Source organism: Molossus molossus, unplaced genomic scaffold (genome assembly GCF_014108415.1).
Source record: "Molossus molossus isolate mMolMol1 unplaced genomic scaffold, mMolMol1.p scaffold_m16_p_5, whole genome shotgun sequence".
Taxonomy (NCBI): domain Eukaryota; kingdom Metazoa; phylum Chordata; class Mammalia; order Chiroptera; family Molossidae; genus Molossus; species Molossus molossus.
The window spans coordinates 115,109,292-115,134,776 of NW_023425388.1; the positions used below are offsets into that span (position 1 = coordinate 115,109,292).

General features: G+C 43.4%; 1 protein-coding gene across 1 annotated transcript in view; it reads right to left on the minus strand.

Annotated features, from left to right (window-relative positions):
- ANKUB1 (ankyrin repeat and ubiquitin domain containing 1) overlaps positions 1-16,825 on the minus strand; it is a 42,689-nt gene extending 25,864 nt beyond the window's left edge. Inside the window, 2 exon segments of the mRNA XM_036242244.1 lie at positions 14,577-14,738; positions 16,736-16,825. Coding sequence (XP_036098137.1) covers positions 14,577-14,738; positions 16,736-16,825 — 252 coding nt within the window.
- Positions 16,826-25,485: the final 8,660 nt, after the last annotated feature.

The following is a 25,485-nucleotide window of genomic DNA, read 5'->3' on the forward strand; positions in this document are numbered from 1 at the left end:
AGACAGACTTTTTTTTAGAAACATGTTCACTTATAAAGTATACATTTTTAAGAAGCATGTATTCACACATGATGTGTCTTTTGGATTTTGGTGTTTGTGCCTTAATGGTGCCTTTCAAAAGCTAAAATGTATGTTATTTTTGAATCAATTTTAGACCAACTAATATGGTTCAAACTTCTTCAACTTTTCTCTTACAGAAAGGAAGGAAGGAAGGAAGGAAGGAAGGAAGGAAGGAAGGAAGGAAGGAAGGAAGGAAGAAAGAAAGAAAGAAAGAAAGAAAGAAAGAAAGAAAGAAAGAAAGAAAGAAAGAAAGAAAGAAAAGAAAGAAAGAAAGGCACTACTTGCTCTGGCCGGTGTGGCTCACTTGGCTGGAACATTGTCCCTACACCACAGTTGGCAGGTCCGATCCCTGTCGGGGCGTGCAGGAGGCAACTGATCGATGTTTCTCTGTCACACTGATCTTTCTCTTTCTCTCTCTCTCTCTCCCCCCCTCCTCTAAAAATCAATAAAAAAAATTTTTTTTTAAAGGTACTACTTGACTTTGTGCACATCCAATTATGCAATCCAGCAGTGGCATGACTCAGATGCAGCCTTTGGTTCTGTAAGACAGAGCGCAGAGTTGGCGTGACCGTGTTCCTCCAGGCATGGAATACACTCACGACGGGTTTGGTCGCTGTCAGCCACTCTGAACTGCTACCGTAAATGCACAGGAAATAGTATGGACTTCAGAATAGGCTTCTTTCATCATCCAATCTAAACAGGAATTAACGTAGGCTAGACACCAGTATTTATGACTTCTGCAGGTAATTCTCTGCCTTCCATTCAAGATCATGTATTCTTCCTCGAACCCAGTGATAAAGTCTCTAAATGTGATTCTGCTGGGGAAGGTGAGATCAGTAAGATTTCCGAGGAAACTGAGAGTTTCTGATGAAAGCCTGTGTTTTGGCCAGTCCTGCGAGTTATGTCCTGTCTCTCTTAAATAAACTCTTCCAGCCTACACTATTCTTTTTCATTAGCGGTTTAATCTCTAGGGAAGGTTAGGGTTCAGTGCAAAGGCAACTTGCATCACTGTGATAGATGGAGCTTTTTTGGCAGAATAAAACATTTTTATAAGTACAACTATGATGATAGGTTGCCTCTGGGGAGGGAAACTGGGGGCCAGAGGTAGGAGGTAGACTTTTTACTGTATATCATTTTATTTGTTTTGAACTGAGCACTGTGTGAATGTGCTCCCTAATCAAAGACAAATAAAATTTTAAAGTTTTAAATAAGAAAAATCACACCATGCTTAGTTAAATAATAGTATCCTATTTATATTCTTTTTTTATTTTTAATTTTTTATTATTATTATTTTTTTAAAATTTGGATAGAGCAGGAGGGAAAGAGGGAGGAAGAGAGAGAGAAACATCAATGTGAGAAGGACACATCTACTGGTTGCCACCCACACAACCCCAACCGGGGCCAGGGACGAACTGCAACCAAGGTACGTGCCCTTAGCAGGAACCGAACCTGGGACTCTCTGGTCCGTGGGCCGACACTCTAACCACTGAGCCAAACCGGCCAGGGCTCCTATTTATATCCTTAACACATTTTGTCTATATCTCTGACTAGCCAAAGTCCAATCAAATTCCCCCAGCTAGCTCAGATATTAATAATGAATGTATACCTCTATGTCCAACTCAGCAAACAACTAAAACATCCTGAATATCATTACTGGCATTGGAAAATTCCAGGAAGTTTTAGAGAGTTATCCTATATAGTACCCAAACCATAAGACATAAAGCAAAGACACTTAAGAAATAATAAGGGGGAGATTTCAAGATGGTGGTGGAGTAGGTCGATCTTCCCAAACAGTAAATAAAGCTAAATGGGAGAACATTTACCCTGAATTACCAACTGAAGACTCGCTGAAGAGGAAACTTTTAACAAGGAAGGGCAGAAGCTCCCTTGAGACTGGTGGGAAAGGCTGGTCGCAAGAGAGGGTGGCCCGGCTCCCACCGGCAGCAGGCCGAGGGTTGGGAAGGATGGCTCAGGTGCTGGGGGCGGGGCTCCCTGAGAGGGGGAGGGGCTCCTGAGGGGCGGGGCTCCCTGAGGGGGTGGGGCTCCCTGTGGGGGCGGGGCTCCCTGAGAGGGGGCGGGGCTCCCTGAGAGGGGGAGGGCCAGACTCTAGGCTAGGGATGGCTCGGAGCACCAGGGCCATGAGCAGAGGCCCACTAACAGCCTGCTGTGAATGGTAGCAGGGCTTCTATCTGCCAGGGAGGGGAGGAGCCTACAGAAGACAGAGCCACTTTTTAAAAGCAAACAAACAAAACAATCAGAGCACAAGTTTTCATTGGTATCCGCTCACCCAGGCTTGGGTGCAGGGAGGGCAGTGTGGACTGGAGTCACCGGAGGAGAGTTTGGGGTGGGAGTCACTGGGGGACACGTGGGAGAATGGCGGCCAGGTGACCTGCACGGTCATCCACACCCATACCACAGCAGCCCCGAGAAAGGCAAATGCACTCGGTATGCAGGTCGCCCCGCCCTCAGGAATCCCACCAGCCCCACCTGCCTCTCCATCCCTGCTGAGGAGGCAGCCGCAGAAGCCAGGCCTCCACGATGGAATAGACTGGGGGGTGGTCAGTGACTGGCTTTGGGTGGGACCATTGCCCCCACTGTCCCCAGAACCTGACTGGCTCTCCCTGCTCACAGAAAAGCTGACAGAAACTCCTGGCTTCCAGCAGACCCCACTGGACTGCCTGTGAGGGGCTCTGCCTTGCCAAGGTCACGCAATATTCTGGGATAGACTCGGATGTGTGGCTCCGGGATGGGGGAACACACCCACCATCCTCCCTGAGATCTGAACAGCACCTCCCCTTGATGGGACACCCAGAGGTCTCATCTTCCCGATTCAGCCAAAGCCCTTTCAGAAAAAGCCTTTTCAGGGACTAAGTCTGGCAGCTGGCCAGCAGGCAGACACAGGCAGAGGTGGATTCCCTCGGTGCCTTGAGACATTTACTGACCCAGCCCTGGCCCCACGTGGTTAACAAGCCAACCCTAAAGCCCAGCTTTGCCTTTCCTGCGTGCCACCACGCCCTGTGGAGGAAGCCACAAGGGTGGATTGCGTGAAGCTTCGAAGAGGTTGTGGAGAGCCAAACCTGGACAGCATCTGACGGTGGCCAGCACCAAAGTACCTCTTTGGACGCACAAAAATAGCCTACAAAACAGTCAGCCTCAGTCAACATAAGAGCAGCATCCAAAGGGCCTAAACTTTGCCTGGATAAACTCTGCTTCACTTTTTTAATATTATATTCTCCATTTTTATTTTTTTATTGTTATTGTTTTTTCTCTCTTTTTTTTCTTTCATATCTCTTATTTTTCTCTTTCCTTTTATTACTCTATATTTTTTCTCTTTCTGCTTCTTCCTCTTTTTGCCTTTTCTTACTTTTTTTTTGTCCTCCTTTCTCTTATCTTTTTTATAATTTTTTTCCTTCCTCTTTTAGACCATTTCCTTTCCTCTTTTTTCTTTCCTTATTCTCTTTTCTTTTGTGGTTGGTTTTGTTGTTGTTGGGGTCTTTTGTGTGTGTTTGTCTTGTGTTGTTTTGTTTTGTTCTGTCTGCACCTGCACAGCAGCTCACACCATGTGGTTAGGGTGGAACCTCACAGTCAGCCAACCTGATGGGAGATTCCCACCCACAAACAGGGCAACAAAATCAAGACCCAATTAACTACAACAGGAAAACAGAAATAACCCACACAAGGGACATTCCTAGAGCATTGAGCTCAGGAGATCAAAGAGACTACACCACTGGGTCCCACAAAACACTTATTACATAAGGCCACTTCATAAAGACTGGGACACATAGTAGTTCTATCAAGTACATAGAAACAAACACAAAGGACAGCTAAAATGGGAAGACAAAGCAACCCCAAAATGAAAGGAAAGGAGGAATCTACAGAAAATTAGCTAAATAAAATGGAGACAAGCAATTTATCAGATATAGAGTTCAAAGTAAGGAGTATTAAGATGTTCTAGGAACTTAGTGAAAATTATAAGGAACACGGTTATACAACAGCATGAAAAAGGAAATAGAAACGATGAACTAGTACCAGTTGGAAAGGAAGCATACTGTATCTGACATCAAGAATACATTGGAAGCCCTGGTCTCTTTGGCTCAGCAGTTGGAGCATCGGCCTGCAGACCAGAGAGTCCTGGGTTCAGTTCTCACTAGGGGCATGTACCAAAAAAAAAAAAAAAAAAAAAAAGAATACATTGGAAAAAATTAAAAATAGATTGAATGAAGCAGAGGAATGAATCAGTGATTTGGTAGACAAGGTAAAAACAACAAAACAACACAAAAAACATTCACCTACTTAAAGCAGCAAAAAGAAAAAAGAATTAAAAAGTAGAAGGATAGTGCAGAGGTGGGAACCTTTTCTCTGCCAAGGGCTATTTGGATATTTAAAACATTCCCAGGCCATAGAAAATTATCAACTTAAAAGTTAGCCTGCTATATTTGGTCAGGCTAATTAGGTGAGGCATGTGATGTTAGCTGGTATTGATTTCACAGGCCTTATATGGCACACAAGCTGAATGTTTCCCACCCCTGATTTAAAGGAACTTTGGAAAATTATGAAATGCAACAATATCCATTTCAAAGTGGTACCAAAAGGAGAAGAAAGAGAGTAAGGAATATAGAATCTGTTTAAAGAAATAATAACAAAAAATGTCCCCTACCTAATCTGGTGAAGGAAAAAGTCACAAAGTTCAGGAAGCACAGAGAGTCCCAATCAAGATGCACCCAAAGAGACCCACAACAAGATACATTATAATTCATATGACAAATGTCAAAGAAAAAATTGTTTTTTAAAGGCAGCAAGAGAGAGACAGAAGTCACCTACAAGAAAGTACCTTTTAAACTATCAGCTGATTTCTCAACAGAAACACGTCAGACCAGAAGGGGTTGACATGAAGTATTCCAAGTAATGAAAAGCCAAAGACTTGACTCTAAGACTACTCTATCAGGCAAGGCTATCATTTAAAATTGAAGGGGAAAAAAGAGCTTCCCAGATCAAAAAAAATAAGTCTAAAGAAGTACATTACCACCAAACCAGTAGTGAAAGAAATGTTAAAGAGACTGCATTAAAAAGAAGAAAAAATCGAGAGAGAGAGAGAGAGAGGAATGTAGGCATAAAGAAAAAAAAATGATAATAAATAACTACCTGTCAATAATAACCTTAAATGTAAATGAAGTAAATGCTCCAATAAAAAAACCTAGGGTAGCTGAATGGATAAAAAAACATGACCCATATATATGCTGTCTCAGTGGCGAGAGCGTTGGCCTGTGGTCCAGAGAGACCCGGGTTTGGTTCCCGCTAAGGGCTCATACCTTGGTTGCAGTTTGTCCCTGGCCCTGGTTGGTTGTGGCAGCCACTCGATGTGTCCCTTTCACGTCGATGTTTCTCTCTCTCTCTTCCTCTCTCTCTCTCCCACTCTACCTTAACAAAAAATGAAAAAATGTCCTCAGGTGAGGATTAAAAAAAAAGAGAGAGAGAAAGCATATTCTATGCAAATGTAAACAGCAACAAAAAAAGCTGAAGTAGCAATACTTATACAGTGATACCTCGATTCTCGAACATAATTCATTCCAGGAGGACGGTCGAGAACCGAATTGTTCGAGAACCGAAGCAATGAAACCAATAGGAAAGCGTGACTCCACAAAGCGTGACTCTCTCTCTGCACTCACACTGATGACGCAAGCAAGGCGCGCTGGGCCGAATGAACGCCATTCGGCTCATCTCGGAAGTTCGAATTCCAAATATTTGTTCGGATTCTGAGACAAAAGTTTCTCGAATCTCCATTTGGTCGAAAACCGAGGCGTTCGAGAACCGAGGTCACTGTATCTGACAAAATAAACTTCAAAACAAAAGCCATAGCAAAAGACAAAGAAGGTTACTACATAATACTAAAAGGATCAATTCAATAAGAGAACACATCTGGTAAACATATATGTACCCAATATAGGAGAACCTAAATATATTTTTTATTTTAATTTTAATTTTTTATTGATTTTTAGAGACAGAGGACGGGAGAGGGAGAGAGAGAAACATCAATGAGAGAGAACATCAATTGACCATTTACTGCACACCCCACACTGGGCATTGGGCCCAAAACCTGGGCATGTGCCCTGACCAGGAATCGAACTGGCAACCTCTTGGTGCATGGGTTGACGCTCAAACACTGAGGCACTCCTGCCAGGCAGACCACCTAAATATATAAAAAGAACTCTTGGCCCTGGCCAGTTTGACTCAGCAGTTAGAGCGTTGGCCTACAGACCAATGAGTCACAGGCTTGATTCCAGCCAAGGGCAGATACCTGGGTTGTGGTTCATCCCCAGCTTTGGTTGGGTCATGCGGGAGGCAACCAGTCAATGTGGCTCTATCACATACATGTTTCTCTCTCTCTCTCTCTTCTTTTCCTCCCTCCCACTCTATTTGATGATAAATAGAAAAGTATCCTTGGGTGAGGAATAAAAACTAAATAAATAAAAAGAACTCTTGGTGGACTTTGAGAGATTGGCAGCATACAGTTATAGTAGGGGACTTTAACACTCCATTATCATTACTGGATAGATCTTCCAGACAAAATTTCAACAAGGAAACAGCAACCTTAAATGACACACTGGATCAGATGTATTTCATTAATATTTACAGAAGATTTCATCCCAAAGCAGCCTAATATACATCCTCTCAAGTGCACATTGAACATTCACAAAGATAGACCACATTTTAGGACACAAATGAAGTTTTAACAAATTCAGTAAGATTAAAATTATTATCAAGCATCTCCTCAGATCACAATGGCATAAAACTAGAAATCAACTACAGTTAAAAAACTCAAAAACGTTCAAACACATGGAGGCTGAATAGCATGCTAATAAACAATGAATGGATTACCAAGGAGATCAAGGAAGAAATAAAAAACTACCTGGAAACAAATGAAAATGAACACACAACAATACAAAATTTATGGGACACAGCAAAAGCAGTTCTGAGAGGGAAGTTCATAGCAATATGGACCTACCTCAAAAAACAAGAAACAACTCGAAAAAATAATCTATCCCTACAATTAAAAGAATTAGAAAGAGAACAACAACAAAGCCCAGAGTAAATAGAATGAAGAAAACAATAAAAATCAGACTGGAAATAAATGACATAGAAACTAAAAAACAAAAACAAAACATCAATGAAACTGAGAGCTGGTTCTTTGAAAACATAAACAAGTGTAGCTCAGTGGACTGAGCATCATTTCATGGACTGAGAGGTCCCAGTTTGATTCCCGGGGCACATGCCTGGGTTGTGGGCTTGATCCTCAGCAGGGGGCGTGCAGGAGGCAACCAATCAATGTTTCTGTTTCTCATCGATGTTTCTATCTCTGTCTCCCTTCCTTTCTCTCTAAAAAATAATCATATTTCTCAATCAAATATATTAAAAAAAAGAAAAGATAAACAAGATTGATGAACCTTTAGCCAACTCACCAAGAAACAAGGAGAGAGGGACCCAAATAAATAAAATCAGAAATGAAAGAGGCAAAGTAACAACTAGCATAACAGAAATCCAAAGGATTGTAAAAAATACTATGAACAACTATATGCCAACAAACTGGACAACCTGGGTAAAATGGACAAATTCCTAGAATTATACAATCTTCCAAAATTCAATCAGAAAGAATCAGAAAACCTGAATAGTCCAATAACAACTAATGAAATGGAAAAAAGTAATAAAAAAATTCCTAGCAAACAAAAGTCCTAGACAAGATGGCTTCACAGGTGAGTTCTACTAAACATTCAAAGAAGAATGACACCTATCCTTCTCAAACTATTTTTAAAAATTCAAGAGAACAGAAGACTTCCAAGCTCTTCTTACAAGGCAAGAATTATCTTAATTCCAAAACCAAATAAAGACACTACAATGAAAGAAAATTAGAGGCCAATATCCCTGATGAACATAAATACTAAAGTCCTCAACGAAAGATTAGAAACTCTGATCCAGCAATACATTAAATATATCATATACTATGACCAAGTGGGATATATTTCATGGATACAAGGCTGGTAAAATATTTGCAAATAAATAAATGTGATACATCACATAAACTAAATGAAGGATAAAAATCACATGATCATATCAATAGATGAAGAAAAAGCATTCTACGAAATCCAGCACTCATTTATAGTAAAAACTCTCAGCAAAGTGGGAATAGAGGTATCATACCTCAACATAATAAAGGTCATATATGACAAACCTACAGCCAACATCACAAGAGACCAAAAGTAAAAGTGTTTCCCTTAATATCAGGAAAAAGACAGGGTTATCTGTTTTACCACTGTTATTCAACATAGTACTGGAAGTTCTAGCGACCGACATCAGACAAGAAGAAAAAAAAAGACATCCAAATTGTAAATAAAACTGTCATTATTTGCAGATTAAATGATATTGTACATAGAAGATCCTAAAGACTCCACCAAAAAAACTGCTAGTTTAATAAATCAACTCAGCAGAGTAGCAGGATACAAAATTAATATCCAAAAATTGATGGCATTTTTATACACCAATAATGAACTATCAGAAAAAGAAATTTTTAAAAAATCCCATTTACCATTGCACCAGAAAATAAAAATATACACCTAGGAATAAACTTAACCAAGGAGGTAAAAGATCTGTACATTGAAAAAGGACATAAAGGAAGATACAAACAAGCGGAAGCATATACCATGTTCATGGATTAGAATAATTAACATCATTAAAATGTCCATACTACTCAAAGCAATCAATAGATTCAATGAAATTCCTATTAAAATACCAATGGCATATTTCAAAGATCTAGAACAAATATTTCATAAATTCTTTTAAAATAATTTTTCTTTATAGATTCTAGAGAGGAAGAGAGAGATAGAAACATCAATGAGAGAGAACATTGACTGGCTTCCTCCTACATGCCCCCCACTAGGGATTGGGCCCACCCCTGGGCGTATGCCCTGACCAGGAATCTAACTGGTGACTTCTTGGTGATGAGTCGATGCTCAGCCACTGAGCCACACTGGCCAGAAGAGATATTCCATAAATTTCTATGGAACCAAAAAAAAAAAAAAAGGACCCTGAATAGCCTCAGCAATCTTGAGAAAGAAGAACAAAGTTGGAGGGAATCATAATACCAGATATCAAACTCTGCTACAAAGTCATTGTAATCAAAACAGCCTGGTACTGGCATAAGAACAAACATATGGACCAATGGAACAGAACAGAGACCCTTGAAATTGACCCACACTAATACAGTCAATTTATATTTGACAAGGGAGAGAAGAGCATACAATGAAGTAATGATGGTCTTTTCAATAAATGGTGTTGAGAAAATTGGACAGGTACACACACAAAAATGAAACGAGACCACCAACTTACACCATACACAAGAGTGTACTCAAAATGGATAAGAGACTTAAATGTTAAGTCTTAACATCCATAAAAATGCTAGAAGAAAACATAGGCAGTAAAATCTCAGATATCTCATGTAGCAGTATTTTTGCCGATACATCTCCTAGGGCAATAGAAACAAAGGAAAAAGATAAACAAAGGGTACATCAAATTAAAAAGCTTCTGCACAGTAAAAGAAACCACCAACAAAATGAAAAGGGAACTCGTGGTATGGGAGAATATATTTGCCAGTGATACATCTGATAAGGGGTTAATTTCCAAAACATACAAAGAATTCATATAACTCAACACCAGGAAGACAGATAATCCAGTTAAAATAGGCAAAGGACCCGAATAGACACTTCTCCAAAGAGGACATACAGATGGCCAATAGATATATGAAAAAATGCTCAGTGTCATTAAACATCAGAGAGATGCAAATTAAAACCACAGTGAGGTATCCACCTATGCCTGCCAGAATGGCTACCATCAATAAATCATCAAACAAGTGCTGGCGAAGATGGGGAGAAAAGCGAACCCTAATACATGGCTGGTGGAAATGCAGACCGGCGCAGCCACTGTGAAAAACAGTGTGGAGTTCCCTCAAAAAATAAAAAAATGGGACTGCCATTTGACCCAAAGATCCCACTTCTGGGAATATATTCTAATAATCCTGAAACACCAATCAGAAAGAATATATGCACCCAATATTCATAGCAGTATTATTTACAAGAGTCAAGATCTGGAAACAGCCCAAGTGCCCATTTGTAGATGAGTGGGGAAAAAAGCTGTGGTACATTTACACAATGGAATACTATGCAGCTATAAAACAAAAAAACAAAAAAGGAGCTCTTACCCTTTGCAACAGCCTGGATGACCTTGGAGATTATTATGCTAAGAAAAATAAGCCAATTAAAGAAAGACAAATATCACATGCCCTCACTTATATGTGGAATCTAATGAACAAAATAAATTAACAAACAAAATAGGTCCAGAGGCATAGATAGATTGAACAGAATGACAGCTCTCAGAGAGGAAGAGGGTGGAGGGGAGGGGAGGAGATTAACCAAAGAACATATATGCCTATATGCATAGCCTATGGACACAGACAATAGTGTGGGGAAGGCCTGTGGTGGGTGGAGGCTCGGTGGAGAAAGGCAAATGGGTGGGGGGAAATTGGGGACTTCTATAATACTGTCAATAATAAAAAAGGTATGAAATTTAGTCTGTTGAAAGAAGTATTATATTACAATTTTCTGAGTGTCATAAAGAAAAGAAGACATCGCAGTGGTTTTTATTTCTCTTTTTGGTAATTAAACATTCTTCAATAATATAAAAGTAAGTAAATAAATGCTCATAAAATATTAAAGACATGTAAAGATATGATCTTTTGTTTACATTAACAGGATTATACAATGCTTATTTTTCTATTAATTGTCTTTACTATTTAATAATAAATATTTTAGAATATTCCTTTTAAATGCAGCCTTCCCACTTTGTCAATCAGCAAAACATACTAAAACAAAAAAGTTAGTTTGGGCAACCATGAATTTTTTTTTTTTCCTTTTTAAACTTATCTTTATTGTTGAATGTATTACAGCTGTCCCTCCATCTTTCCTCCCTTGACCCCCTCCTCTCCACTCCCACCCCCCTCCTGCCTTCCCCACACTATTGTCCGTGTCTATCAGTTATGCATATATGCATATAAGCTCTTTGGTTTCTCTCTTCCTGCCCCACTTTCTCGCTTCCCTTTGAGGTTCATCAATCTAATAACCAATTTGTACTTCTTCTTTCTCACCCCTCCCCCAAACCCCCTCCCATTTGGTGACCAACAAAAAGTTCTCTGTACCTATGAGTCTGTTTCTGTTCTGCTTACTCATTTTGTTTATAGATTTGATTGTTATAGATATATTTTTATTGCCATTTTATTGTTCATATTTTTTAAAAATCTTTTTCTTCTTCAAGAAGACCCATCAACATTTCATATAATACTGGTTTGGTGGTGATGAATTCCTTTAGTTTTTTCTTGCCTGGGAAACTCTTTATAGGGCCATGGATTCTAAATGACAGCTTTGCAGGATAGAGTAATCTTGGTTGTAGGTCCTTGCTCTTCATCTTGTTAAATATTTCTTGCCACTCCCTTCTGGCTTGCAAAGTTTCTTTTAAAAAATTGGTGGTCAACCTAATTGGAGATCCTTTGTAGGTAACTGCTTTTCTCTTGCTGCTTTTAAGATTCTCTCTTTGTCTTTAACTTTTGGCATTTTGATGCTGATGTGTCTTGGTGTGGACCTCTTTGGGTTCATCTTGTTTGGGATTCTGTCTGCTTCCTGAACTTGTATGTCTGTTTTCTTCAACATGTTAGGGAAGTTTTCTGTCATTATTTTTTCAAATAGGTTTTCAATTTCTTGCTCTCTTTCTCCTTCTGGCACCCCCATGATGTGAATGTTGGTATGTTTGAAGTTGTCCCAGAGGCTCCTTACACTATCCTCATTTTGGAGGATTCTTTGTTCTGATGGGGTGTTTATTGCTTTCTTATATTCCAAATCGATAGTTTGCTTCTTGGCTTCTCCTACTCTACTATTGATTCCTTGTAAATTATTTTTTATTTCAGTTAGTGTATCCTTTACTTATGGCTGGTCCTTTATTACGCTTTTGAGGTCCTCACTAAGTTCCTTGAATTCTCACTAAGTTCATTGAGCGTCCTTATAAGCAGTGTTTTGAACTCTGCATCTGTTAGATTGCTTAGCTCCATTTTGTTTATTCTTTTCCTGGAGTTTTGTTCTGTTCTTTAATTTGGGACGTTTCTTTGTCTCCTCATTTTGGCTGCGTCTCTGTGTTTGTTTCTATGTACTGGGTAGAGTTGCTATGTCTCCTAGGCTTCCTAGCATGGCCTGTTGTAGTAGGTGTCCTGTAGGATCCAGTGGTACAGCCTCCCTGGTCACCCCAGCTGGGCCCTTGAGGTGCACCTCTCATGTGGACTTTACACCCTTCTGCTGTACTTGAGTCTTGATTGCTGTTGGCACGTCAATGGGAGGGGTTGACTCAGGCTGATCAGCTGCAAGGACTGGCTGTGCCCACTGACCACTGGCCTCTGACTACCTTGGAGGATCAGCTGTGCAGGGCCCACCACACAGAGCAAGACTGACTTCAGCAGGGCTCTGGTACCCACTGAGTCCACTCACTGAGTGTGTCACTTGTGGAGGTGGTTGGGTGATGGTGCTTTGATGTGGTCTGAAGCTGTCCACTGGGTGTGCTGGCTCTGGGGCAAGGTCAGCCTCTGCCTGTGTTCTACTCGAGGCCACCAGGTATAGGCTACAGACTGATCTACAGATGGTGCTTCTTGTGCTGGGCTTGGAGGTGCCCAAGCAAGGCCCAGCTGTGAACCAAGGCTGGCTGCTTCTAGTGCCAGGCCTGGGCCACTTAGCAAGAGGTATGGGGCTCGCTGTGGCCAGGTACTCCTTGTTTGAGAGAATTTAGGAAAATCTGAAGTAGGAACCAAAACAAGCCAATCCTATGGTAAGCCACTGGCAACAGCTTGGGTGGGCCTAGAGGGTGGGGCAGGGCCTCAGGGAATCACCAGGGCGGGGCAAACAGTGTGAGCCAGGTTGCTGGAGTCCCAGATATGGTGATGTCTGCCAGCCCAGGGAAGGGCTCACCAAAGGAACAAGGCCTATGCCAGCATGTCTGTCCCGGAGAAAGCACCCCCTCCAGCTCTTACCCCAATGCCAGACAACTCAGTTCTTCCCCGTATGTCTCTGGTGCCTTTCAAGCTGCCTCCCCTCTGTGCTGAAGCCTGGAGAGAGCGGGTCCAAGTAAGTCCGTGCGTGGGTGCTTTAAGAGGAGCTGCTTGGCCATGGCCGGTTTGGCTCAGTGGTTGGAGCATCAGCCTACAAACCAGAGAGTCCCAGGTTCGGTTCCCGCTAGGGGCACGTACCAAAAAAAAAGAGGAGCTGCCTGGAGCTTCAGCAGCCTCAGCCTCCCTGAGCCTCAGTTCCCGCTGGTTTTACAGCCAGAAGTGATGGGGATTCTCTTCCTGGCACTGGGACCCTGAGCTGGGTGCCTGGTGTGGGACGGGGACCCCTCAGTCCTCAGGAAGGACCTTCCCGGCCGAGGTGTCCCCCTGATTTTTATCCGCCACACATGGGTGTGGGACCAGCCCGTCCGCCTCTGCCCTCCTACCAGTCTCCATGTGGCTTCTTTAATCTCGTAGTTGTAGGACTTCCACTCAGCTAGGTATCAGGTGGTTCTGAAGGATGTTTATTCTGTAGTTTAGTTGTCATTTTGATGTGGTTGTGGGAGGAGGCGAGACCGCGTTTACCTACCCACTATCTTCCATAAAAATTCTTAAATGTTATATACGAGAAAATAAGTATTTTATGTAGCAGAGAATATGTATTTTACTAAGTTCCTCTGAGGCTCATGTTTTCGTGTGTGGTAAAGAATTGGGCCTGAATTCTATTTCTTCCCTGGAGAGCAGCTCTTAAACTCTGTAGGCATCTGTTTCTTTAAGAAATTGTCTAAAGTTACAGGTCCTCCACCCAGAAAGTCTCCAGGTAAAATAATTTTGCACAGATTGCAATTTCAGGGTTTTGTCAAATTCTTGAAGCCCATCCATGGACCCAGAATTAAGCACCACAGATTAAGGGCCCTATAAATGGAAAAAGTTATCTCCGATATATATGCACCTAATTCAGGAATGGCTGATCGGGCTGGATTTGAGCATAGAACCAGCCCCTTCATGCTCATTGTTACTGAGAAGTGCACCCCTTTCCTCACTACAGCGCCCCTAATTCACTGCAGACCCACGGAAGTGATGTCATCTTTTTCTACCACATCTGTATTCCTGACCCTCCCCTTGGTCTTGTTTCAATGTTGGTTTGTGGGTTGCCCTGTAGCGGCTGTTTGGGGCAGGCACGTTAAGCTGGGGGGTGGGGGGAGAGAGGAAGTAAACAAGGGAACTCTGTAGTCTCCACACCTTGTTGCCCCTCACAGCCTACGTTGAAGAAGGAAGAAGGAAAGAAGAGAAAACCTCCTCCTACGTTGTAGAATTAGTTCTGTCAAATGACCCACATTGTTATGTGAAATGAACTAGACATCTCGGACAAAGGTTGTGTTGATCATCATACCTTCGCAAAGCATTTGAGAGTTGAACAAACGGAGATTCCGACATCAGCAAGACCCCAGCCGTCCCTCCGGGCTGCTCCAGCATACGACAGCTCCAGAAACTGCCTGCCTCGTTCGTCTTCAGAGAGGGGAATGTGGAAACAGTCCGGAAAAAGCGATAGCACCTTATGAAAACAGCACATCTCTACATTACGGGCCAACGATGTCATTTCTTTCTGCTTACATTTTCCACTGAGCAGTATAAAATTGGGGCAGAGGGAAGAAGTATTAGACAGGGGTTCTTAACTTGGAGTCTATAGACCTCCCCAAAGTTTATAGATAGAATTTATATGAGAAAAATGACAGTTTATTTTTATTCATTCTAAACAAAATGGAGATTTTCTTTTAATTATGCATATAGTCAATAAACTAAAGTAGAGGTAGTTGGCTGTACCTGTCTGTGACTTGCTACCAATAGGAATCACCAATATTTTCACGTCACCTTATAGTTGCTGCAGATATCTCAAGACAGTATGCTGATCCCTACTTTGAAATCACAGTGGTTATTCAGCTAGAACCTGTCCATGTGTTAATAAAGAAGCCCACATGTCACAGATTTGTTTTTTAATGTTTGAACATTGCATTTCAATATAACTGGTTTCCTTTTCTTTGCACGTATTTTATTATATGCATTTAAAGACATTCTGAGATCTTTCTTTCTTACAGCTGCATAGTACTCCATTGTGTATATGTACCACAGCTTTTTCATCCACTCATCTACTGAAGGACACTTGGGCTGTTTCCAGATCTTAGCTATTGTAAATAGAGCTGCTATGAACATAGGGGTGCATATATTCTTTCTGATTGGTGTTTCAGGCTTCTTAGATATACTCCTAGAAGTGGAATTACTGGGTCAAATGGCAATTCCATTTTTAATTTTTTGAGGAAGCACCAAATTTATACGATGGAATACTATGTAGCTGTAAGAAAGAAAGATCTCTTACCCTTTGAGACAACATGGAGAGACCTGGAGAGTATTATGCTAAGCAAAATAAGCCAGTCACAGAAAGACAATTACCACATGATCTCACTTATTTAGGGAACATCATGAACAAAATAAGCTGTCAACCAAAATAGATCCAGAGTCATGGAAATAGGGAACAGACTAACACCTCATAGGGATGGGGGTGGGAGAGGTGGGAAGAGATAAACCAAAGAATTTATATGCATATACGCACAACCAACGGACCCATACACTAGGTTGGGGAAAGCAGGAAGGGGGTGGGAGCGGGGAGGAGGGGGGTGAGTGGGGGAAAAGGGGGGACATCTGCAACACTTTTAACAATTAAAAAAGAGCAGAATGAATAAATAAATAAAGACATTCCGAGAAGGAGTCCGTAGGCTTGCCAGACTGCCAAAGGGATCCCAACACATAAAGGTTTAGAGCCCCTTTGTTAGAGGATCCAGATGTCAGTGATCACAGGAATCCACCAAATACCATGTAACTGATTCAGTAAATGCTCCTTGGCACGTGGAAACGATCCTCTCCAAGTTAAATACCATCCGACGGTCAGGACCTAAATATTGGTCTTACGTTCCCATTTTAGAGTGAATGTAAGAAGCTTCTAAGGACGTTAGAGCACCCAAATGATTTCTGATGCTGGCTCTGTGATCCCAGGTAACATGCAGCCTCTGTGAGTTTCCGTTTCCCTAAATGCCAAAGGAGGCTGCAGCCCAGTCCTCTAAAGGCCTCTTCACCTCCAAACTCCGTTGGTTCTTGAGCGTTGTTTGCTCCCCAAACAAGCCATCTGTGTCAGAACGGGCAAGCTCAGCTCACAGAGCCGAGAGTTGGGGCCTCATTTCTGTCCTTTTATGAAGAATTACTGTAATACTATATGGCTTAGGCACAACCCACAGATTTTATAAAGAGAAGTGCAACTTTTTCCTGACTATTTACCAACCCAGTTTGCTCTCCCGTCTAACCCTCCATAGTTACCATGTCCTTATCAAACTCTTGTGTAAGCAAACAAAGATCTTTTGAAATCGTTTTAGTTCCCTGTTTGCTGAGAATGTGCCGAGTAGTAAAGTCTCTGCCCCCGGTGCGGGGTAAACTCCGCTGCCTAGTGAAATGGATCCTGTGAGAACGAATATGCATCTCAGTGGCTCGCGGAGAAGCACGTACCTTTACCATCAGCTTCACAGCCCCCACCGTTTCATCGGCTGAGACTTCAAAAGGTTCAAAAGATCCCTCAAAGGCTATGAAAATCCTCATGTTCTCAAAACCACCGCCACCACACAAACCACTCCCACAACTTTAAAAAAATATATCCTGTTGAATAGCTGGGAAAATTCCAATTTGCAATCGGGGACAAAAACGATGGGCAGAGGCAGCTGTCACTGTGCAGCCTCAAAGGTGCGTTGAGAGAATGTGGAGAAACACGTCCCACCGTGTCGCAGTGTCGGCAACACACCAGCTGCCTCGGAGGAGACGTTTCTCTGCTGGTGTCAAACAGCACCTTGTTCCAGAGTCCAGCAAGCCTGACAGGAGCTGAGGCAAGTGTGAACAACAGTCAAACACGTCACACAGAAACACCACGTGTAAATGTCCTGTGGCCTGACCATCATCCACGGACCCCTGACTCCATTTCACGCAGTACTGACTGAAGGAGCCTTCAAAATAGATATTTACGTGGGATGCCCCGGTACAGAATAAAAGCGACACCGAGTCGCTTTCATTGATTGTGATAATCCTCCAAGTTCTCTGTAAATACTACTGGGCGGGAGCGTTCTGGTTTCCATAGCAACTTTGTGTACTTATTGCCCAGTGGTATTTCTGATGCTGCCACGGGGCACAGAACAATGCCTGCTTGCACCAGGGAGATGAATGTGTAGGCAAATGACTCTGGCTTTCCCTTGTCATCTCTGCCCAGTAGCTACACAATGTAGTTGGCATTTCCTTCAGTCCCTGCCTTCGTGTGATTTAGGACAATTTACCATTGTTATTTTTTTCAACGTCCTCAAACTTGTCGGTGGAAAGGATTTCGAACCCCAGGCAATAAATGGGCAAAGATATTCAGCACCAGGACTCAAATGTCCAGAGGAAGCGTTTTACTTAGGACTTAATTTTAAGACTCTCCTCTGGAATCCCTTAATGATTACATCTGGTCATTTGTTCTTATAGGTAAATCTTGTCTTCTTCCTGAAATTCCTCCTAATCTAGGACAGAATCCTAACCTTGCCTTTCTCTTGATTCTTTTTTTTTTTTCCTCTATTGATTTTTAGAGAGAGAGAGATGAAGGGACAGGGAGAGAGAGGGAGAAACATGGATGAGAGACAACATCACTGGCTGCCTCCTGCATGCCCCCCACTGGGGATCTGGGCATGTGTCCTAACTGGGAATCGAACCGGCGACCTCTTAGTGCAGGGTCGATGCTCAATCCCTGAGCCACACTGGCCGGGCTTCTTTTCATTCTTCATGGCTCTTAGCTTAGTGTGAGTCCCATGGCGGGTGCTCAGTAATGTTAACCTGCTGATGGATTCCGTTCCGATTCCCAACCGGAGTTCCAACGAGAAGAAATCTTAGCAAATGGAAAACATAAAGGCAAGGAATTCCATGTCAAAGCTAACTCTTCTTGCCTCATATTTTTCAAGTAGTGCAACATAATGCTATCTTCTTCTGCTGTCAACATTTTAATAGAAAGTATATTCATGTGGGATGTGGTCGATGTTGTTTTGGTGTCTTGACCACCCCACACCACCCACTGCTGTGACTGTTGACCTGCTGAAGGTCACAGTTACACTCTCTTCTCCAAAGAATTGCCCCAGTTGAGGGGAGCTGCCTTGGCAGGAAAGATAGGCACTCCCCTCAATAACTGAAGGGCCCACCTTCTCATCCTAAGGGGCGAAATCTCTACAAAGGATCCCTGTAGATCATTCCAGGCTGGACTTTACCTGAGGCTATGTCCTTCCTCAGCATTCTCTCCTCTCCTGCTTCCCTCTCTCCCTGACTATGGTTCTCAAGGAGACTCCCCAGCAACCGACCCATCTCAGACCTCCTCGGGCTCTGCTTCCAGAGAAACCAGCCTACGGCAGAGGATGTCAAAGAAGATCCTGCACTTTAAGAAATTCCAGCCAAGTGCTCTGTAGTTTCCCGAACTGCATGTTTCGTTATACATGTGTTTTTGTCCACTGTGAGGGACACCTTCCAGACTAAATGCGCAGCTGAAAATGATGTCATTAAGTACGTGCTCCCCACTTCTGCTCCCCAGTAGCCATATTTGTAATGTGACCTTATTCTCATCCTCGCGGTTGGATGGACCAGAATGGAAGGGTCAGAATCTTTTCTCTTCGGACTGAAGGAAAATATGACTGTGGTTGGATGTGTAACGTAACTTGGTGACTGTGGGTGAACCATGTTGTCCCCCGATGTGGCTGAGTTAGCAGAGAGAGCTGATTAAGGAGAAAGAACAGGCACACAGAGGAACAGAGGACATGGAAGGATAGAGAGTAACCCATTCTGTTTTCCTTGAATTCTGTGAGCCACCTTGTCTCTATATAATACATTCTCCTCATTTTACTGAAGCATGCTCCAGTTGGTGCCTGTTACTTAAAAATCAGAAGAGTTCTAACTCAACTAATCATCATAGAGATGCAAATTAAAACTACAATGAGGTATCACCTCACACCTGCCAGAAGGGCTGCCATCAACAAATCAACAAACCATAAGTGTTGACGAGGGTGTGGAGAAAAGGAACCCTAGTATACTGCTGGTGGGAATGCAGACTGGGGCAGCCACTGTGGAAACCAGTATGGAGTTTCCTCAAAAAATTAAGAATGGAGCTGCCATTTAACCTAGAGATCCCACTTTGGGGACTATATCCTAAGAATCTCAAAAAACCAATCAGAAAGAACATATGCACCCCTATGTTCATAGCAGTGTTATTTACAATAGTCAAGATCTAGAAACAGCCCAAGTGTCCATCAGTAGACAGATGGATAAAAAGCTGTCGTACATATACACAATGGAGTACTATGCAGCTGTAACAAAGAAAGATCTCTTATCCTTTGAGACAACATGGAGGGACCTGGAAAGTATTATGCTAAGAGAAATAAGCCAAGCAGAGAAAGATAAATACCACCTGATCTCCCTTGTTTGTGGACTATAATGGACAAAATAAGCTGACGAACAAAACAGATCCAGAGACATAGAAAGGAGTACGGTTCAGACTGACAAACCTCAGAGGAGGGGGCTGGGGGGTGGATGAGATAAACCGAAGAACTTACACGCATGTATGCGTAACCAATGGACACAGACAACAATTCCGTGGGAGGGGGGCGGGATGGGGAGGAGCGTGTCTAGGAGGGGAAAAGGAAAAACATCTGTAACAAAAATAAATTAATAAAAGTTGAAAAAAAAAAGAGCACTAAAAAATAAAAAAAGCGGTGGTACATTTACATCATGGAATACTATGCGGCTGTAAAAATGAAGGGTCTCTTACCCTTTGCAACAGCATGGATGGACTTGGAAATTATTACGCTAAGTGAAATAAGCCAGTCAGAGAAAAACAAATATCATGTAATCTCACGTATATGTGCAATCTAATGAACACAATAAACTGATGATCAAAATAGGTCCAGACTCCCGGGCCGGTTTGTCTCAGTGGTTGGAGCATCGGCCTGCAGACCAGAGACTCCGGGGTTCGGTTCCCACTAGGGACACATACCAAGAAATTAAAAAATTGCTAAACTGTCTTCTAGAGTGACTGTGCTATTTTGCATTTCCACTGACAATGAATGAGCTCCTGATGCTCCTCATCCTCACCAAGATTTGTTGTTTGTTATCATCTTTGTAATCTTTCAAATTGTGAACCATGTGACTGCATTAGCTCACCAAAAAATTTAAATGAGAAATAAAATACTATAAAATAAAAAAAAAAATGGATGAAAATAAAGCCCAACTCAGTCTCACTAAGATGCCTTCTTGACCTCCCGGGAAAGTAGACTCTGTTCCTCACTCAACTGCATCATACATTCTCTATAAGATTTTTTTTATATTGCACTCCATTATTATATCATTGTCAGCCCCCCATTAGACTCTGAGCTTCTCCATGGAGGGGCAGTGTATCCATCACCTTTGTTTCCCCAGTGACTTAACCCTGTGCCTTTCAGTAGCTGAATAAACAAGCAGATTGTTGTAGATTGTTATCACTAAAAGTTGCCTTTGTAACAATGAAACAAGTGGACTCCAACACTCTGAGAAATCTGTCTAGGGAGGGCTCAAAAGGATAAGAATGAGACTTATAAATTCTCTTAATTGCAATCTAGGAAAAGCTGGAGTTAGCATCTAGAGGCCCTTTGGGTTTTTTTCTTTTTCTAGGAGTTTTTGATTAATTTAGTGGGCTTACTGAGTGCCTCTTATGTACAATGGAATATGCTAGATCTTGAAAGATTTGGTGATAACTGTGACCTAAGCGACTTGCCACAAGGAGGCAAGATGAGACTTGTCCAAAACACCTGGACCAGAAAGTGTCATAGGATGAAGAGTGATGAGAGGTACAAACCATCTAGATGTTATGAAAGTGACGATACATTGGATCTGAGATGAAGATATACTGCTAATTAATTTTAGTCATTTAGCCCCTAGTATGTGCCAGGCACGGTTCTGTGTTGGGTCATTGCAATGAACATGGAGCCCCCAGCCTAGTGTGAATGTGTGCAAGTGTTTGGGGTGGAGAAAAGGTTAAAGGTCGGTAAGGAACAAGGGAGGGGGGACACAAAGAAAGACAGTAATTAAGTAAGCAGTAAATAAATAAGTTTTGTTTAAAGGGAATGGTCAGAGCAGGGCCGGTGTGGCTCAGTGGTTGAGCCTTGACCATGCACCAAAAGGTTGCCAGTTCGATTCCCGGTCAGGGCACATGCCCAGGCTGTGGGCCCGATCCCCAGTGGGGGACATGAAGGAGGCGGCCAATTGATGTTCTCTCTCATCGATGTTTCTATCTCTCCCTCCCTCCCTCTTCCTCTCTCTAAAATCAATTAAGAAAAAAAAGTTTTTAAACAAATAAATAAAGGGAATGGTCAGATAGTAGGGATAAGCTTGAAAAAAGTAAATAAGATCAAATAAATGTAAAGAAACAGGAAAGGTATCACTTGCTAGGAAAAATGGTAAGAAAGCATTAGATTAAATGCAAAAAAAACCCCCGAGTAAATAGGAAGATGACCCATACCGAAGGGAAAGAGATATATAAATAATGTTACAAGATCTGCACCAGGGTAAAAAAAGAAGTAACTGTGTCACAGTCCGTGACTACTATTTTGGTGCTCTGATCTCTCATATATTTCAAAGATGGAAATCTTGATTTTTATTTCTTTCCTTCAAGTAATGGCATTTTACCTATTACAGTTTAACCTTTTACTTTAGACTCTTTTTTTTTTTTTTATCCTCACCCGAGGACATTTTTTTATTTTTTGTTCAGATAGAGTGGGAGAGAGAGAGAGAGAGAGAAACATCACTGTCAAAGGGGCATATCGAGTGGCTGCCACCCACACGACCAACCAGGGCCGGGGACAAACTGCAACCGAGGTACGTGCCCTTAGCAGGAACCGAACCCGGGTCTCTCTGGACCGCAGGCCAACGCTCCAACCGCTGAGCCAAAGCGGCCAGGGCTACTTTAGATTCTTTAAAAAGCTTTAAACTAACTATATGTTTGTGTTGCCTTTAAAATAGTTTCTGACTATGACATGTTGATATGTGTCATACATGTTCTGTGATGCATACGGAATAAGAAGAAACAGAACTGCGTGTCACGTGGCAAACAGTACCATGAAAGTGCTGGGTGATCGGGGTGCTGTGCGTCCCAGTCGCTCCAGGACTCTGCCTCGTGTGGACCATGCGCAATGCCGAAGTGTTGCTAAAAATTTGATCGTGTCTGTTTTTAACACAGAATTATGCTTTGATCAATTTTTAAGAAATTATCTGTCTTTGTTGACTGGAGAGAGAGAGGAAGGGGGGGGGGGTGAGCCCGTGGAGGCTCCGGCCCTGGAGCCTGACCTGTGAGCGCAGCGATGAAAGGGCTGGAGGCGGGCAGCTGGGCAGGGGCCTGGCTCTGTGGGAGCCGCGGGGCTGCTGGTTACTGGCCCCTACAGCACTCCTCCAGCCCGGCCCTGGGGCTCGGCGGTTGGGGCGTCAGCCCATGGGCCAAAGAGTCTCGGGTTCGGTTCCGCTAGGGGCACGTACCAAAAAAAATAAATAAATAAATAAAGACTCTACTCCAAGCCCTGGTCAGCTTGGCTCAGTGGTTAGAGCGTCAGCCCATGGACCAAAGAGTCTCGGGTTCGATTCCGGTCAAAGGCACATGCTTCGGTTTGTTCGGTCCCTGGCCCCGGTCAGGTCATGCAGGAGGCAACCAGTCGATGTGTCTCTTTTGCATCAATGTCTCTCTCTCTCTCTCTCTCTCCCCATCCCTCCCTCCCTCCCTCCCTCCCACTCTGTTTGAAAATGAATGGAAAAATATCCTCCGGGTGAGGACTTAAAAAAAAAAAAGACTCTACTTCAAGCAGCCATTCGATCCTGTGAGTATTCCCATATCCTTCAAATAAATTACTTTTTTTCTACCTAAATTTACCAGAATTGGTTCCTGTGGATCACAATCTAAGAACCCTCATGCTTTAAATCTCGGCGTATTGCCCTGGCTGGTTTGTCTCAGTGGTTAGAGTGTTGGCCCACAGACGGAAGGGTCTCAGGTTCGATTCCCAGAAGGGCAAATACCAGGGTTGCAGGTTTGATCCCCAGCCCCGTGGGGGTCTTGTGGGAGGCAACCAATCAATGTGACTCTCTCACATGGATGAATGTTTCTTTCTCTCTCTCTCCCCCCCTCCCTCCCTTCCACTCTATCTGAAAATTAATGGAAAAAGATCCTTGGGTGAGGATTAACAACAACAAAGATATCAGTTTATGTCAGCATATCAGAGAGGTTTCTCTCAGTTTTGTACAACATAGGTCCATCCTTTAATTTCAAATGTTTTGTTCTGCTTATATTAAGCTAATCTTGACATCAAAATTACAACTAAACTACAGAACAACCATCCTTCAGAGCCGCCTGACCTCGAGCTGAATGGAAGTCCTACAACTACGAGATTAAAGAAGCAGCTGTGTCTGGCCAGTGCGGACCAGTGGCTGAGCGTCGACGCTGCACCAAGAAGCCACTGGTTCGATTCCCGGTCAGGGCACATGCCCAGGTTGCGGGCCCGATCCCCAGTGGGGGGCGTGCAGGAGGCGGCCAATTGATGTTCTCTCTCATCGATGTTTCTATCTTTCTCTCCCTTGCCCTTCCTCTCTCTCCAAAATCAATAAAGAAAAAAAAAGCAGCAGCCACATCCAGATTGGTAGGAGGGCGGAGGTGCAGATTGGTTGGTCCCACACCCATGGGTGGTGGATAAAAATCAGGGGACACCTCAGCTGGGAAGGTCCTCCCTGAGGACTGAGGGGTCCCCGTCCCACACCAGGCGCCCCGCTCAGGGTCCCAGTGCCAGGAAGAGAATCCCCATCACTTCTGGCTGGAAAAACCAGCAGGAACTGAGGCCGAGGGAGGTTGAGGCTGCTGGAGCTCCTCTTAAAGGGCCCACACACGGACTTATCGGACTTGCTCCCTCTGAGCTCCAAAGGGAGGCAGCTTGAAAGGTGCCAGAGACATATGGGGAAGAACTGAGCTGTTTGACCTCAGAACAAGGGCTGGTGAGAAGCTTTCTCCTGGACAGACATGCTAGCATAGGCCTTTGTTCCTTTGGTGAGCCCTTCCCTGGGTTGGCAGACAGCCACCATATCTGGGACTCCAGCAACCTGGCTCACACTGTTGGCCCCGCCCTGGTGATTCCCTGAGGCCCCGCCCCACCCAACTTTCGGGCTTACCCAAGCTGTTTCCAGTGGCTTTACCATAGGATTGGCTTGTTTTGACTCCTGCTTCAGATTTTCCTAAATTCTCTCAAACAAGGAGCATCTGGTCTCAGTGAGCCCTGTACCCCTCATTAACTGGCCCCAGGCCTGGCACTAGAAGCAGCCAGCCTTGGTTCACAGCTTGGCTTTGCCTGGGCACCTCCAAGCCCAGCATAAAAAGCAGCCATCTGGCCCTGGCCGGTTTGGCTCAGCGGTTAGAGCGTCGGTCTGCGGTCCTGAGAGACCCGGGTTCGGTTCCCGCTAAGGGCATGTACCTCGGTTGCAGTTTGTCCCCGGCCCTGGTCGGTCATGCGGGTGGCAGCCACTCGATGTGTTCCTTTTGCATCGATGTTTCTCTCTCTCTCTCTGTTCCTCTCTCTCCCTCCCACTCTACCTGAACAAAAAATGGAAAAATGTCCTTGGGTGAGGATAAAAAAAAAAGCAGCCATCTGCAGATCCCTTTGTAGCTTATGCTGGGTGGCCCTGGATAAAACACAGGCAGGGCTGACCTTGCCCCAGAGCCAGCACACCCAGTGGACAGCTTCAGACCACATCGAAGCATCACCACCCAACCACCTCCACAGGTGACACACTCAATGAGTGGACTCGGTGGGTACCAGAGCCCTGCTGAAGTCAGTCTTGCTCTGTGTGGTGGGCCCTGCACAGCTGATCCTCCAAGGGACTCAGAGGCCAGTGGTCAGTGGGCACAGCCAGTCCTTGCAGCTGATCAGCCTGAGTAAACCCCTCCCATTGATGTGCCAACAGCAATCAAGACTCAATTACAACAGAAGGGTGTACAGTCCACACTAGAGGATGCACCTCGAGGGCCCCATGGGTGACCAGGGAGCTGTGCCACTGGACCTACAGGACACCTACAACAATAGAAACAAAAAATACATAGAAACAAACACAGAGAAGCAGCCAAAATGAGGAGACAAAGAAACAGGTCCCAAATGAAAGAACAGAACAAAACTCCAGGAAAATAACTAAACAAAATGGAGATA